Source organism: Ursus americanus, chromosome 28 (assembly GCF_024610735.1).
Source record: "Ursus americanus isolate L20-20 chromosome 28, mUrsAme1.1.p, whole genome shotgun sequence".
NCBI classification, from domain to species: domain Eukaryota; kingdom Metazoa; phylum Chordata; class Mammalia; order Carnivora; family Ursidae; genus Ursus; species Ursus americanus.
This window is the reverse complement of record NC_142154.1, coordinates 29880377-29897458: the sequence shown is the minus strand read 5'-3', so window position 1 is coordinate 29897458 and position 17082 is coordinate 29880377. Positions and strand designations below refer to the sequence as shown.

General features: G+C 55.1%; 1 protein-coding gene across 1 annotated transcript in view; it reads left to right on the top strand.

Annotated features, from left to right (window-relative positions):
• CD276 (CD276 molecule) overlaps window positions 1–4037 on the top strand; it is a 29758-nt gene extending 25721 nt beyond the window's left edge. The window contains exon 10 of the mRNA XM_045795246.2: window positions 144–4037. Within this exon, the coding sequence (XP_045651202.2) occupies window positions 144–166 (23 nt within the window). The 3' untranslated portion in view covers window positions 167–4037. The remainder of the gene's footprint in view (window positions 1–143) is intronic.
• The last annotated feature ends 13045 nt before the right edge of the window (window positions 4038–17082 follow it).

Below are 17082 nucleotides of genomic sequence, written 5' to 3'. Positions count from 1 at the left end.
CTGCTGTCAGGCTGCCGCAGCCGCTCCCCCACACACTCCCCACCCGCAAGTGCGCGAGCACGCACCTGGGGTTCTGGAGCCCAAGAGTGGACCCCCTGTAGGTGATGCCTTCCCCCATTTTGTCTTTCCATCGTGGAATGCAGATGATGGACAAGAAATAGCCTGACCATGAGGAGCAGGGAGCTGCTGCTCCGGCCTGGGGGCTCCCGCCTCTGGCTGCACTGGGGCCTCGGTGTGAGCCCTGCCCCCAACAGATGGCTCCCACCCTGGCGGGGCTGCTCATTCTCCAGAGGACAGAGACACCACCCCGCAGGCTTCTTCCTCCGATGGGTGTGATTCCCAGGTCATCCTGCTGCCTTATTTCTCCAGTGGCACGGTACACAAACCACCCTGCTGTCTTATTTCTTACGGACCTAACACCATCGCCGGCTCTCCGCCTTACTTCTCCAGTGGACACGCTGCATGGACCACCTGGCTGCCTCGTTTTCTGCAAAGGACACAATATTCGGAATGATGCTCTGCCTTACTTCTCCAAAGACAGGATACACAGTCACCCCTGGCCTTCTTTCTCCAGTGGCCCGGACACACCAGTTTTCATTTCTCAGCCTTTTCTTCTACCCCCGCCCCCCGTAAGCCAGGCTCCTCAGACAGGGACACTGCAGCTTCAGCATCTCCCCGAGTCCACAGGCGTCTCCCCTCCCGCCTCCCCCTCCTCTGGCCCCAGCGCTGGCCTTTTCCCTCCCTCCCTGAGTGACGAGGGGGCCCTTTCCCCAGGCACGCAGAAGCACACAGGTGCGTGTGCTGGAACATGTGCTGGGACACGTAGGGACCTCCCTGAGCCCAGTCTCTCCCATGGTGCCCTGGGCTGTGCCCTGGGAGCTCCCTCCCCATGGGAAGCATGTGCTGGTCACACTGGGTCTCCGGGTGTCTGCGTGGGTCCCCTGGGGGTCAGCCTCTAGCCCTCTGCTTTTCCCTCCTGTCCTTTTGTTCATCCATTCTAGTCACGTTCATCGAGCATCCATGGGGTGTCAGCACTGCCCTAGGTACCTGGGACCCAGGGTGGGAAGATGGGCTCCTCCTTTAAGGAGTTCGTCCTTCAACTGGGGAACTGTGAGGAGACAGACAACTGCCCGCTATGGCCCCTGCTCGCTGCTCGCAAGGCGGCTCCTGCATACCCCCTCCTGTGCCCACAGCCTCCTGGATACCTCACATCCACCCCATCCCTAATCCCTCCCCAGGGCAGGAGGAGGGGGCAAAAACCTGGAGACAGGGGCAGAGCCTCCTGCTACAGGCAGAGAATCCGATGGTTTCCAAAGTCTTTCCAGGTGTGAGCAGGTGGGCAGGCAGCCACAGCACCCTGGACCCCGGAGAGCAGAAGCCTAGGGGAGGCCTGGGGACGGGGCGGGGCCAGGAGGGCCGCAGGGACACAGCCCTTTGCCCCCCACCATGGTGCTATTCTGGAGCCAGGAGGTCCTCCTGGCTTGTCTCTCGCCGGCCCCCAGCCTCCGGAACACTTCTGATGTCCTCCCGCTGACATTTCGTCCTTCCCCCGGGAACAGAAGAGGTGGCATGTCTAATTTAAATGTGGGACTCTGAGGAATTTTGTTAAGTGGGGGTGTATTTTGGGAAAAATAAATGGCTTTGTAGAAAGCTTTTCCTCCAAGAAGTGTGTGGAAGCAGGTTGGGCAGCGGGACTTGGCAGAAGGGATCCGCTCCCGGACATTTGAGGCCAGAGCGGGGTGCCTGCATCTCCTCCCTCTCGCTGTCCTTCAATCCCTAGGTCTCTGTGGCCATGCAGCCCCTCCCTGTCCGCAGTTTCCCTCTTGGGAAAGTGAAGTTGGCTGTCCAGAAAGGCTTGGCGCCTCCCGCTCCTGGAAGTGCCGCCTAATTTCTTTACCTTGGAAGACTCAGATCCGGGGCTTGTTTAGGGCCACCTCTAGTGCCCCATTTTACAGATGGGGAAGCCGAGCCCTAGTAGGAAGCTGATATCAGGGAAGGAACTCTGCATGCTGTTGTTGCCTGGCTCCGTGGAATGGGCACCAGCCTTGAATCAGAGATCCAGGTCCAGGACCTCATTCTGCCCTGTGACCCTGAGTAAGACATCTAGCTTCTCTGGACCTTACTTTTCTTATATGAGAAACAGACCTGAGGTTTTCACCATCTTCCACCTCCAGAGACTGGGCAGAGGGGGTGAATGTGGCAAATAAACAGGTTTCCAGAGGGCTGGGTTCAGGGATGTGGGAGCGTGCAGGGCATACTGTGACCATTTGCCCCTGGGTGACAAGGCCCTGGGGCAGCAGGAGGGGCCTGCGCTAGAGGTCAGGACACTTGACTTTTGTTCCCAGCTCCACTACTAGCTTGTGACAGAGTCTTTCACACCCCTGACCCTTGATTTCCTTATCCTTTAAGTAGGGCGCCCAGTCCTCCCCTGAAATGTATGCAGCATTCTTTACAAACCAGAGCGCCTATTGTAAAAGCCCATGGCCCTGGCAGTGAGACCGGTCAGCTTGCTTGAAGTCCCACCACAGGTGCTCTGGGTGGATTTTAGAATCAATAGACGTGTACCGGGGCTCTGCCTTTGCCCTGTACTCCCCCCTGCACACTTGAGCATGTTGCTTACCCCCCTGGGCTGAGCCAGGTAGGGACGACGACGGTGGTTCATGTTTCATAGGATCTCTCTGAAGCTTGGGCAAGACCGTGGGTGAGCAGACGCTGCAAATTATCAAGTGCAGGGTGCACGTGGGGGGTTATTTTCCTTCCCTGCTGTCGCGGTTGCACTCTCTTACTCCCTAGGTGACTTTGTAGATGGAGCGCAGTGACCTCAGTTTGCCCATCTGTAAAAGAGGCATGGGAACCAGTGCTTTTTCTTCCTGATGGGGCCAGGATAAGCCTCAGACACTGGATGGAATGCTTGCAGGAGGACCCAGCAGGTGGGGGGACTTTCCTGGGGGCTGGGGGGTGAGGAAGGTGGCCACTAAGTCCCCTGTGATAAGTGCCCCAGAGAGCAGTATTTTTAGCTGCCTTTCCTGGGCAACGCTCCAACTTCTGCATTTTAATGGAGAAATAATTCTCACAGTGCGACAAGCTATAGCCTGCAGGTGTCACATCCATATTAAAGAGGGGACAGAGCAAGGGTTCATTTGCCTGAGTTGAGGTATGACCGGAATTCACCTCCAGGAGCACTTGTAGCCAGGGCTGTGAAGACCAATTAGTGGATCTGATCGCTCAGAGAGAGGAGCCTGGGTGGGGGGTGAAGACAGCAGGGCTGGGGGGCCCTGAGCCATCCTGACTGTCCTCTTTCAGAGCAGTCCACCTCTGCTCATGCACCGGCAGGAACTGTGCCTTCCCCAGGTCTGTTCGGGGGAGGGGGGTGTTGGGGAGGCACTTGACCTTGCTCGTCCCAGGGACAGTTGCTGAGTGTGTGGGCCAGTCAGCAGAGACCCTGGCAGCTTCTGAGCTGGGCAATGTCCAAAGGTCCTTCTGCAAAGCCCAAGTCTTAAACTGAAACGTGAAGCCAAGGTTTGCCCCAAGTAGCAAAATCCCGGGCCTTCAAGTGCAGGGCGCTCCGGGAGAAGCAGGAGCCGAGGACAGTGTGCAGTAATGCATGGGAACCCTGCAAATGCAAACAATATTGTGTTAAACTAATACGCAAACACAAACAAAACACCACAGGCCGAAAATGGCATCGCTTAGGCCAAGTCCCTACACGGGGGCTTAATATATAACCTAATTGCACTTTTGATGTTCTCCAGAAATATTGTCTTAGTAGGGATTTTCTTAGTAGGATTGCCAGTGAATCTGCCATGTGGGCCTTCTCTGTCCCCCAAAGGAAGATGAGGTAATCTGCCTGGTAAGACCCCTGGCTTGTCCTGTTGCTTTTGCCTGCCTAGGGAAAGCGGCCTTGACTGGAACAATCCTTTTGTCAAAAACTTTCTTGCCCCACCCTCCAATAAGAACCTTCCGTTTTGTACGACTCCTGGGAGCTTCCCTCTACCTTCTTGGTGGCCTGAATCGTTTAATAAAGCCAATCAGATTTACTTGGTTGAATTTTATTATTTAACAACAGAATCGTACAGAGTGTCTTCACCTGCTGTCCCCCCATGCAGAGGGAAACACTATTAAGGGTTTGCTATCCTTCTAGACTTTTCCCTAGGCTAACACTTCTATAAAACTGAAACCATATGTATTGTTTTTTTTCTCTCTTTTTTTTTTAAGATTTTATTTATTTATTTGAGAGAGAGTGAGAGCACGAGAGGGGAGAGGGTCAGAGGGAGAATCAGAGTCCCCGCTGAGCGGGGAGCCCGATGTGGGACTTGATCCTGGGACTCCGGGATCATGACTTCAGCTTAACTGACTGAGCCACCCAGGCACCCCTCGATTGTTCTTGAATTTCATATAAACGGCACCCTACAGTACATATTATTTACTTTAAATAAAGATGTATTATTGTCTTTAAAAGACATCCGTCATTCTTTTTAAATGGCTACATAGTATCTCACAGTACTGCTGATTTTGCCAGTTCCTATAATTTGGATACACATAATGCAGATTTGTGCTTGAGTTTCTACGGTATAGAGCCCCGGAAGTGGGATCGCAGGGTCACAGGGCTGTGTATGTGAGATGTTGGTGAATTGCCAGTCGTTTCGGACAGCCTGTTGAGCCAGCCTCTGTGGCAGCAAGAGTGAGTGAGCAAAGAACACCTGGGGCCACTAGTGGGAGGGCTTCTAGATAGGGCAGGAAGGGTGCTGGGAATTCCAGTGCCCAACTGGGCTTAAAGGGGCCTCAGGGATGAAGCCCTACTAAGGAGTAGGTGGGGCCTGTGGTCATCTCTTCCTCTCCCACCCGCTCTGGGCCGCCCTCCCTTCGGCATCCGCCTGTGGCAGTCCCCTGCCTCGGTTCATAGTGGTGCCTATTTCCCCACTAACAAGGCGGGGCTTGTTAGAACACAGGACACCCAGAATCTCATGGGGCAGATACATCCCAGCCCTCAGAGACAGAGGGTCTTTGACCTTTGTTCCCAGCCTTTCCCCAGTGTCTGAGCAGCAGACCCATCCTCCTCTCTTCAACCTCCCTCCACCCCCATTGCCCTCCTCTGGACATGTTTCATCACTGTCCTTTCAGAGGGAGGCCCTGGCCTGATAATGTTTCAGCTCACAAAAGATCATTCTCTCACCTCCTTGATCCTGAATGCTATGCTCCTAGTGATACAACTCCAGATTCCATTAGTCCAGTACTTCTTAACCCTGGCTGTGCATTAGAATCACTTCAAAGATTTTTAATAACACTGGTGCTTGGGCTCCCTCCCTAGTTCTGATGCAATTGGTTGAGATCATTGCTAAATATTTGATGTGTGTGACCCCGAAGCTCTAGCCTGGCTTACAAGTTAATGCAAAATAGGGCTCAGAGGGACAATCCTGAGCAGAGACCTTTGAGACCAGGCACCGGAGACAAGCCAGCTGTTCTCAGTGATCACTGAATAAGACCAGGGAGTGTTTTCTCACTAAAAGAAGGGCAGAATATACAGATGCAAAGAATGTTGAGGCAATCTGTGTTCCTATATGTGTGAAGAAGGGGGGCCTGCGTGTGGGGCCCAGGGGAGAGCAGGAACCCCGAATTCTTGCCCTCTGTCAGACCAGGCACCCAGGCTCCGGGGGAGTGAGGAAGGATGGGGTGCCGCGGATGATGGCTCAGACCCTTCAGCTCAGTGTAGGAAATGGGGCCTCTCCCTCTCTTCCCCCCACTGCCTCCTTTTCTCCCTCTGTCTCTCTCCCTGGTCGCCCCCAGGCCTCCAGATGTGCACAGCCACGTGGCTGGTTCTGGCTCCCTCCCTCCCTGTCTCCCTCCCTCCAGCACTGCATTCTGCACAGAGGCAAAGACCATCTGTCCCGCTCCCTGCAGCCGTCAGTGTGCACGCGTGAGCCAGGCTCAAAGAAGCAGCCTCGTGCTCTTCCTGCTTCCTTCCCTTCGTGTTTCAGACTTGCTTCTGCCCCAGGATATCCCGAGCCTCTCCCGTACTGCACACCAGCCAGTGACTGGAGCGAGTGCAGCATCCTTCCTCCGCACTGCCCCTCACCGTCCTCTTGCGGGCTCTCTGGCCTTGAGTCCTTCCTGAGTCTGCCTACCTGGTGCTATAATTCCCGGGGCCAGCAGGCTTTCCTGGTCTGCACCCTACTCTGCTCTCTTCCTGCTCTCATGTTTCAATATCCTCTCCAAAGTGTTTCCTGAGGAACGTGACCCCCACTCTTGGCATGTTGGAGGAAGAATCAACATGCATGTCTCCCGTCGCTGACCTGACATGCTGCCTTATTCGCTAAGATGGTTCAGTGTCATTTGCTGCTAATGAATGAACGCACTATTTTTTGTTCCCATAGCTTTCACAATTGCTTTGAAGTCCATGTGCTCATCGAAGGCACCTTCAGAGAACCTTCCGGGAACGCGAAGGGGGCCGGATTGTAGATGGAGCTCAGCCTCCTTAGGTGACCATGCTTAGGACCTGGGTGACATGGCTGGGGTGCTGATTTCCTTGGCGTCTCTATCCACGCTGCCCTTCTGGGTGTCCGCCTGCCCGCTGCAGCTGGGAGGATCTGGGTCAGCACAACAAGAGAAAGTTGGCAGCCAGGGATTCCAGACCAAGGGCATTTGTAGAATGGGCTCTGCAGTGCTGAGAGAGGAGGGCATGCTGCTCTGTCTGGAGGATGTGTGATGAGGGGGAAGGGGACAGAGATGATGGGCAGAGTGACGCAAGTTGCATGCAGCACATTCAATCCTCTTTACAAGCCTTTGCTCAAGCTCCCCGTGACTTCCACTGGGTCTGCCCTCTCTCCCTTCCGCCTGTGCAGATCCTACACACCCCTCCCCGGCCTTCCCCCACACCTCTGACTGCACCCCGGTGTCTCACTGCCAGGGGGAGACACTAACTCCTTCACTGAGCTCTGGGAGTTCATCTCCTTCTCCGCAGGGCAGGTCTGGACCACTCCCCAGCCCTGGGCACAGAGCAGACCCTGTGGGTTGCAGGCAGGGAAGCACCCAGACCACATTAATCCTGTCTCTGAAGGGAAGGGACTGAGGCTGAAGTCTGCTTCTGCGCTATCCCTGAAAAAAGAATTTCCCAGAGAATGAGTAATGTAAATGAGGCTGCCAAAGGGTGCTTAACCTATTTAAAGGAATAATCTATTTTAAAAATCTCTTAGAAGTACCTATTTACCCAGAGACAATTGATATGGTAATTGCAAGTCATTCTGTCTCTCTCTCTCTCTCTCTCTCTCTCTCTCTCTTTGTTATTTACCAGAGAAGGTTCCCTAAGCTCCCTTTGCCCACCCCCAGATTTGGGGTAGAAAACACTACCGGCTAGCTCTTGGGGAGCTGGGTACGAAGTGCTTTATGTCCTTGCAGGCTGTCTGTAAAATGGGGCCAAGAGTTGCACCCTCCTTCCCTGGTTGGCTGAGATGGAGACATCACCCACAGGACAGGCTTCGTGGGGCCGCCTCACCTGCACTTACACGGTGTGAAAAGATAAGTCTGAGCAGATGGCACTGGGCTCAGTGCAGACAAGGGGAGGGGACAGACAGGGTGGGGGAGGATGGCGATGGGGGTGGGGAGGACTGCTCATTGCTCGGCTGAAGATGGCAGTTGAAGGAGCCCCAGGTGCAAGAAAGAAGCAGCCACAGCCCCCTGGGTACCGGCATTGCAGATCAATGTAATCGCTTGGCCTGCAGATCGATCCTGCTTTCTCGGGGTTTAATTGGCTTGTTGGCTTTGGCTTGGGGGTGAGAAAGAAGCTCTTTCCCAAGGAGAGGAGCTGCATCGAGGCAGCCATGGCGGCTCCATATTGCTGCCCAACCCCACCAGCGGGATGATGGGGCAGCAGGCAGATACTGTTCTTACCCCCTTCCCAGGTCCCAGCTGGGGCTCTCCCTGCCTGCTGGAGTGGGGCCAGGCGAGCCAAGATGCTCCCGGGGGTGGTAGTCTGACCCTGTGCACCTGTTCTGGCTCTGCTGCTCCGGGTCTGACTTGGCCCTGGCTGGTGGGGGTGGGGTGGGAGGGGTGGGGGGGAGGGGGAAATGAAGGAGGAGGGGGAGGAGAGCAAAGGACAGCATCACAATCTGGGTACATCAGCCTGCCCAGGAAGGGACCCTGGGCCTCTTCTCCACTGTACTGTTGAGCTCAGAGGAGGGGAGCAATTGCCCAGCAACTGGGAGCGAAGCTCGGAGGAGAACCCAGGAGGCCCCTGCCCCCAGCTCAGTGCTGTGTCCATGGACTCTGTTATATAGCCCTATGGGGTTTGATCTGAGGACAGGAACATGGTATCTGAGCAGCCACCTCCTGCAAGGGGTGGGGCTGCCCAACAGAGTGGACTTCTCTTTGCAGCCCCCACAGGCCAGCCCCTCCGGAGGAGTCCACGTTTCATTGGTGGTGGTGACAGTGGCGGTGGCAGCCGAGACCTTTTGGGGCATCTCTCCTCCTGGCCTCAGCAGCTTCCTTTCCGCTCCTGTAGTTTTCCTAATAAACACCTTTAAAATATTTATGAAGGCAACTTCAATGAAGTAACACAACATTGCTTTAAAATGATTTTCTTCTTCTAATACGTAGCTTTGGCATGAGCTCCAAGTCCCAAGCTCCTGAGGGCAGGCCCATCAGGGTAAAGGGCTCTCCTTTAATGGGCTAAGCAGTGGGGATCCCTTCCCTCTCTTGGGGGACCCGACCTGGTGGCAGGTGTGGAGCTGTGACAGTTTGACAGGGTGCAAGGACCAGAATCTGGAACGTGGAGGAATGGGTCAAGGGAGGGAGGAGACCGGCAGAGGCTCTTGGGAGAACTGACCAGGGAGGCGCCTGAATCCTCAGTTTCTCTGGAGCCATGGACAGTACGCCCGGGCTCTGCCGCTGGGGGTCTGAGAAGCCCAGAAGCCAGCAGCTAGTGCTCCTGGATCTGTGCTCTACTTTGCTGGAAGAGGTGACGGGTGCTGTGGGTTGGTGGGGTGGGGCCAGGGGTGCCTTGGGCCCTGAGCAGTTGGTGGCTGAGCTCAGCGACCCCCCAGCAGCCCCGGAGGGGGGGGGAGATAGGATATCAACACCTCGTGTGCAGAGGTTGGGGATGGGACTCAGCAGCTGGCCTCCAGATTTGTCTGTCCGCCCTTCGAAACTCCAAGGGCCCCCCCGCCTGCCCTCCTTCTTGCACAGATCCCTGCGCTGCCCTCTCATGTCAGCTAGAATGGCACCTTGTGCAACCTCCCCTGGTACAGATGAGGACACGGATGCCCCTCCCCACGCCCCTCCCCTTCCCCAAGCTAAAGGGAAAACCTCTGTCCATATCTATCTGGAATGGAGGGGAGGCCCTGACGGAGAAATTTGGAGAGAAGGGTTCTATCCTCACCCTGTTCACACCCAGAAAAGTCTCTTTCTAACAAGAACTGTTTTCATCACCATCGCCTAAAGCGTGGAGCTGCTCTAATTACGTGTCAGGCTGGAATCTGACAGGAAGCATTTTAATTATTAATTTGAAGTGTGCTGAGTGTTGGGATGGAGGAGGGCCGGTTCCTTCAGCTCACGCACGCCTAGCTCCGTCTGTTGGGACCTCATTAGTGACACCGCAGGCCTTCCAGGCCTCTCCGCCGGGCCGAAGCCTCTTTCCTGCAAGGGCCGGCCCAGGGCCTGCACCTCCCACTGCTCTGCCATTCCTGACCCCTTGCTTGGCACAGCTCTTTCTGGTCTTCCTCGTTGACAGAGTCCTTCAGCACGGCGTCTGCAGTGCCCACTATGTAGATGGAGACTGGGGAGGGCTGCGGGGAGAGGCGCTGCCCTAGGTCACAGCTCATGACAGCTGCACGCAGGGCAGAAACTTCGGGTTTTCCAGTTGGAGCTCTTTAGTTCTTGCCTGCCCGTGGAGGCGGCCTTCTGCCAGGCTGTCCTTCCCCTGGTGTCTTATCTTCATCCTCACCTTACTGCTGGCACTCAGACTTTTCTTTGATCTGTTCCACTTTCAAGGACCATTTTCTGGCTCCATTCACACCCAGGCATGGGCGTAATCTTCTGGGGTCTGGGGCTGGACTGCTCGTCCTGTTCCGGGGAAGGTAGAGTCATGGCCTGCCACGGACCGGGGACATCCTCTGGCCTGCTGCTTCTCCGGCCCCCAGTGAAGGGAGACTGGTCCTCGGCTCACTGGTTCTCTCCTAGATCTGACCCTCCGCACTCTCCCGTGTATCAAGGCCTGATCCTCCTCTTTATGCAGCCTTTCCTTTCTGTTAGATTCCAGGCCGTGGTGGGATGGAGAGGTCCTGATCCACTAGGGGAGATAACATTTATACAAACGTGAAGTAGGAGGAGCTGTGGGGCCCAGAGGAAGGAGAAAGAAGCCCAGAGGAATTGGAGAAGGCTTCCCAAAGATGGTGATGTGTGAACTGTGTCTTGGAGGATACTTGGTATTTGAGTCATGGTTGGGTGCAGAAGCTACTGTATTTTAGGCAGAAAGAGGATGGATACAGGGTACTGGGTGTTTATAAAATCTTTGGAAGGGGTGAAGGAGCAGGCTTGAGGCTGGGTCTCCAGGAACGACTCCAAGAATACCACAGAACTGGCCAGCCAGCACGCTGCCATCTTGGCCACAATCAGAAAGGCATTGTGGTGGGCCGAATAGCCCACCAGATTCCCGGAACCTGTGAGCGTTACTTTATATGGCAAAGGGAGACTTTGTAGTTGTTATTAAGTGAAGAATCTTGAGAGGGAAAGATTATCCTGGATTATCCAGGTGGGCCCAATATAATCACAGGGGTCCTTCTATAAGAGGGAGGCAGGAAGCAGAGTCAGAAGGGGAATGGGAGGACAGAAGCAGAAGCTGGCTTGAAGATGGAGGAAGGGGCCATCAGCCAAGGAAAGCAAACAGCTTAGAAATGGATTCTCGTCCATGGCACCAGAAGGAAGGCAAGCCTGCTGACCTTGATTTTAGCCTAGTGAGATTGATTTTGGACTCCCGACCTCCAAAGCTGTAAGAGACTACGTCTGTGTTATTTTAAGCCTCTAAACTGTGGTAATCAGTTATGGTAACAAAAGAATATGGGGTGTGGGGGAGGAATCCTTGAAACCAGTGAGTTCAACGCTGCCATAGTGGGGTCCAGGGATCAGGGATCGTGCTGCCGCCTCTCCGCACCCTTGACTCTGAAGACTTGATGCTGAAATGCTCCTCCATTTGCACAACGGGGCTGCTGGCCGAAAACAGCCCAGAGCAGCCATAGACAGCCTCCAAATCTGCCTTCCGAGTCTTGTCAGAGTGCCTCTAATTGCTGGAACCTAGCTCACACACAGAGCCTCAGCTGCAAGGGGGCCTGAAAATGTCATTTTTAGCTTTCCAGCCACAGACGTCCAGCAAGGCCACTAGGAGGGGGTAGGAACGGGATGCCGAGTGTTGATCAAACATGCCAGCCAGTGGGGGATAATGAATGATGACAATGAGTAATATACCTCAAAACCTGTCTGTGGGCGTGCTCTGAAAGCCTCACCCCAGCCCATGCACGGGTGTCGTTGAACTGTCCCCTGCAATCTGAGGAAGCTCAGCTCTTTGCCCAAAGTCCCACAGCAAGCATGCGCCCAAGGCGGGCTCTGAACCCAGCTGTGCTCTATTTTAGAGCCCGAGTTCTAACCACTGCCCAGGACAGAGGAGAAGCAGGGTCAGTGCACGAGGGGAAACGGCCCCAAAGAACACAGAGGCATGAGGGAATCGGGCACTGGAGGGACTACAAGCCGCTCATCTCCCCTCCGTGAAAGCTGACTGGGTGGGATAGGCAAGGAGAGCTGAGGCCGGCAGGGACCAGGCCATGGAGGGACTCAATGTCCTGCTGTGTAATCCTAAAGGCCACCAGGAGCCACTGAAGTTTCCTCCTCTTCTTCCTCCTTCCTTTCATAAGAGCTTGTAAAGTGGGAAGGTGGTAAATTGGTTTGCATTTTGTATGTAAAGAATGGCTTACACTAGCGATTGGAGAGCTGAGTCAGAAAGAATACACCGAACCCCAACCCTGGTCACACACGGAGTCCTGACCCTGGACACACACAGAGCCCTGGTCCTGGTCACACTCTGAGCCCCAACCCTGGTCACACTCTGAGCCCTACCTTTAAACTAGACTGAGTCCTATCTCTGGCCTCTTCCTGAGCCCTAACTCTGAATGTAGACTGAGCCTGTCCAGCAGCCGAGTCCTTATCTCGTCCAATTATCCCAGGAATGCCCCCGATCACTGGGGCACTCTGATGAAAGAACAGTTCACTCAATACAGCCGTTCTCTACTGCTGTGTCTGTGGCCTGGAGCTCACATCTTTAAAAAGCAGAGAAGTGTCATCTTCCTGGTGAAGGATGACTGGACAATGCTTGCTTTGCACCTGATGAATTGAGGAGAAACAGGGGCAGGAAGAGGCGGGGGAAGAGAGGAAAGTGAGTTTCTAGAACATTAAGCTGCTTTTTCCATAATGAAGGGAGCTCTCATTACAAACCTGGAGCTCCCTGATAAGAGGGGGGTGGGGGAGCACAGAGTGACAACATGGAGCTCGGTGTGCTCTGTGGGGCCTCTCGGAGGGGGCTCAGACCCTCGGCCTTCCCACAGCCACAGCCAGGTGGGCTCTTACTTAGTGGGGAGAGGTCTGAGGAGAGCAGGTAAGCAGGGCCAGCCCAGCCCAGCCTTCCCTGGTACCCACGGGCAGGGAACAGGCAGCACTGTGGCTGGAGGAGGCGAGAGGCTGCAAGTCAGAGAAGGCACCTTCCAGAGCTAGTGGTTTGGTGGAATAATTACAAGTCCTATCTGGCTTGAAGATTCCTTTATGAAGAAGTAGGAAATCATCCTTCAGCCCTGTAATGATGCTCTGGATTAGAAAACAAACAAATCACAACGAAACTGGGTGAGAGCCTTGGCACTTGCCGTGGAGGTCGGCCACCTCGGAGAGTGGGAGCATCAGGCAAAGTGCCCTTCTTGTCCCTTTGTTCCCCCCCCCCAAGACCTGGCATGACGCCCCCTCCTCTTGGAAAGATTTTAGGTAGCATGGCCCCCACTCTGGATCTGGAAAGAGATTTGAACCACGTGGGCAAAGGAGGGCTGTTGAAGGCCCACATTATTCGTGCAATGCGCGTTCACTGAGGACCTGTGCCAACTACAGCCAGCGTGAATTATTCCTGCCCTCAAGGCACTTGCAATCCATGGGAGCAGAGAGCTGTGCGGGGAAAATAAACCCCAGCGCAGCAGAGAGGGGAGGATCGAAGGAATGTTCTGGAAGCGGCCTGATGAAAGATGAACTGAGGGCAGGTGGGAGCAGCAGAGGCCTCGGACTTGCATCCCTGCAGTCACTGTAGATGACTGAGGACCTCCACGGGAGGTGGGGGAGTGTGGGGACCGACGAGGGCCCGCCCCACTTGGGGGTGCTGGCTGCTCTGCTTCTGCTGGTCCCACGTGGGAGACCAGGCCAGGATTGTCAGGTCTTTTTTTTAAGACAATTTTTTAATAGGAAAATTGAGGGGATTTTTTCCCTCAAGAAACCTGAAATCTGTATTTTTATGTAAAATCCTCTTCAAAACAAGACAAAACTATGTGTAGGGAGCAAAAGAGCTCTTCAGGCCAGCAGTTTGCAACCTCTTCGTGAGAGGAAGAGAAATGCCCAGGGACACTGGGCAGTGAGTGGATCAGAGGGGCCTGAGGGGGTTGTCTCTGAGTAGAGAAGTTCTCTGAGCGCCCCCTCCAGGGCAGGAGGTCCTCCTGCAGCTTCCCCTATCTGGGCCCAGCCTCCAGCCTGAGCCCAAGGAACTCTTCTGAGGAAACCAGAGGGAAGGGCCTGAATGGGGCTTTCATTTGAGGAAGGCAGGAACCCGAGGGAGACCCAGATGCTGAGTGGGCAAGACTGTATTCCATGTCTGGGGCCCACCCTGAAAGATCCCTCCTCTTGCCTACGTCAGATCTGGGGTAAAGCCAATCCTGAGAGGTGCAGCCCCTCATTCTCAGGCTCCAGGGACACCGCAGCGCGCCGCCCATGAAAGGAGCCTTAGGCTGAGCGCCCCTGGGCCTTGTTCTAGAGCCGTCTCCTCACCAGGCTGACCTCTTGCTTCATGCTCCTGCCTCCTTTCCCAGAGCCCTCCTGTTGCCCCCCACCCCATGCCTCCGGGATCATAGGCTGCACCCAACCGTCTTCGCCCCACACAGGCCAAACGCTAGGCTCATCACTCCTGGGACTCATCATTTCTTGTTAGTTTTATGGATTTAACTCTCCACTCTCACCCGGGTTGAGATACAGCTCCTCCCAACACTGTCCCTGGAGCTAGCGGTCAGTCGTGGGGGCTAGGGGGAGAGAAGGTGCTGGAGTTCTGTCCTGTCCCCTGCACTCCGGGGTCACCAGTGAACTTCTTCCTTTCCCCACCTCTCCAAAGTGGACTTAGCCTCACAACCTCCCTTGGGACCCTTTCCATAATCAGTGTCCTGCTTGGCTCCATCCCCACAAAGTTCCCCTAGGAAGGCCCTACCATTGACCATGGAGAGTCCCCACAAAAGTCAGGGTCCCTGGGCCTTTTCCCACTCTTCCTCTACAGGCTGTGGCCTGTAGCGACCCCTGCCCCGTGCGGCCTTCTTGACGGTGGAGGATGGGTGGGGTAGAGCGAATGGCAGGTGAGCTGGCGCCTGGAGCCTGGGGTTCTATGGCATTGGTAAGATGGCGGGTGGCAGGGAGGACATCCTGCAGGGCCTGCAGCGCTGTGTGGTTGCCTGCAGCGCGAAGCTCCTGCCCTCTGCATGTTGCAGCCGGAATAGGAGAGAGAGGGAGCAGGCTGCACGGGGCACTGAGAGCCTCAGGCTGGTGTGTGAGCCTGAGTGTTCCTGGCAGGGAGTCACAGCCGGTCAGCCATGGTGCCTGGGCGTGGACAGCATTGGCCTGAGGGCACCCACCTCGGTCTCCTCGGCTGGCTCAGCAAGGCTGGTAAAGTGGGAGAGGTGGGTGTTGACAGCAGCCGCGCTCCTCCACGTAGCTGGCTTTCAGGGCCGGCAGGTGGGCAGAGTCAGGTCTCATCAGGATCTCGGCTAGTTCACCTGGAAGGGGGCAGTGTGGCCCCCGCGTCCCAACCCCCGCCCTGATGGGGGAAAGGAAGGTTCGGTGAGAACGCCTTGTCGGAGGGCTCTTTAACCTGGTAAGATACCAATGACTTTCGAGGGCTTTAGCTTATCTGTTTTACTTCCCAATGTGCTAATGAAGCTCTGTGCTTAGCCATTCATTAAAGCTGCTCCCTGTCCTGAGAGCCTCTCCTGCCTGATGCTTTCCCGAGCTCTCTTAATTCTAGTCTCCCAGCCCTGGACTAGACCGGAAAGCTGGATTCCTTCCCCTGCAGTCAGGGGGATGCGGTGGCTCTGAGGAGGGCGATGAGACTCTTAAGTCCCCTGCTGCTGGTGCTCCCATATTTCCCAAGTGGCGCCAACTGGGGGCACCCTCTGCTGTAGCGAGGTCTCTCTCTGCTGCCTGCTGAACGGCCACCGCAGCCATCTTCGTAAAGTTCCGCCGGCCCCAAATGCCCTTGGCCCCCCCTTCCAGCTGCCCAAGTTCTACTCCACTGCAAATGCATTCCATTTCAAGCCCCTCCTCCTCCCAGAAGCCTTTCCCACACAGAAATGCCCTAAGAAATGCCAGTTCAGCCCAGATCAGAAAGGGGTGGGCATGGATGTGGCTGAGGGCCTCGTCTTCCAGGCTCTGCTGGAGATATGAGAAGGGGAAAGGTCACTTTGGACCTGGAGCTATTTTCTGCTGGTCATCCCATCAGTGCCCCAGACCCACCGGGAACCGGGGCCGGGGGGAGGGTTCTCAGAGTCCTGCCTACTGCTCCCAGAGGCCTGAGGGGCAGAGCTGAAGGAGGCACGGCCTGAGCTCTGGTGAGCACTGATCAGCGGTACCAAGGGAAATCTGTGCTCTGGTAAAGTCTCTACTTGCAGGGGTTCTGGGTGCCCTGAAGCATGCGGGAGGCATGAAGTCTCGATCCAGATCCTGTTTCTGCACTTAGGAGCTGGTGATTTGGGACAGGATACCCTACCTCTCTGGGTCTCAGTTTTCTCATCTGTAAAATGGTAACAGTCTCAGTTACTTGAGGGGCGTTGTAGAGTAGGTGAGATGATCGGCACATGGTGTCTAACACACCAAAGAGAATGTATTCCATCAACAGTGTCTCTTACAGAGTATGAACAATACTAGCAACGTCAAGTCCCCGGCCCCTCGATTTCTGACTGTATTTGAACAAATTCCTTGTGTGTTCATTTGCGTCCTCATCCGTAAAGCGAAGATTGTGTGTCATCCATGTGTTCAATAAATAATTACGGAGCAACTCATGACGTGCTGGGCATTACTAAACCCGTCATTTACTGTTAGTTCCAAGAGGCGGCCCAGTGCCTGGCATATACCAGGTGGTCAATAACTGTCCGTTTTCTTACGGAAGTCACAGCGGGACGGCGGGAGATAGAGGGGTTGGCACAGAGGAAGGGGACTCAGGAGGGGGAGGGCGGAAGCCTGGGCCCGCCTCACATTCCCAGCTTCCTTCCCACTCTTTCCCCCTTCTGTCAATACAGCCTCACTTTGCCTCCAAGGAGCGGGGAGAGGGGCGGACGGAATGGTGCTGGGGTCTCTGAATAGTTTTCTGTCCTTTCTGCCCCTTGGTCCCATCAGACCGCTGTGTAGACTAGATCACCTGTCCATTGCCTATAAAATGGAGATAGCGGTGCCTCTTTATTCTCAGACACTGGGGACACTGCCACGGTGCCCTCCTCATTCAGAGTGGTCTCCTCCCCAGGCTGTTCTGCTGCCTCCTGCTCCTAGCTTCTCTCCCAGGGACCACAGTCTGCACCCAACGTCCCCTCTGGCTCCTTAGCACTGAAGCCCCACACCCTTGCCTTTTGACCTCACCAGCCCCCAGCCACACCAGGCCAGATACTCACAGGGGAGTTGTGTGTATGCGTGTGCATAAGCAGCGTGAGACCTGACACACGTGAGGTCTACAATAAAATCTGATTGAGTGAATCCACAGTGGATGCCCCCTCTGCAAATGGGGCTCAGTCATTCAATCAACAAACATTTATCCAACTCATAATCCATTTG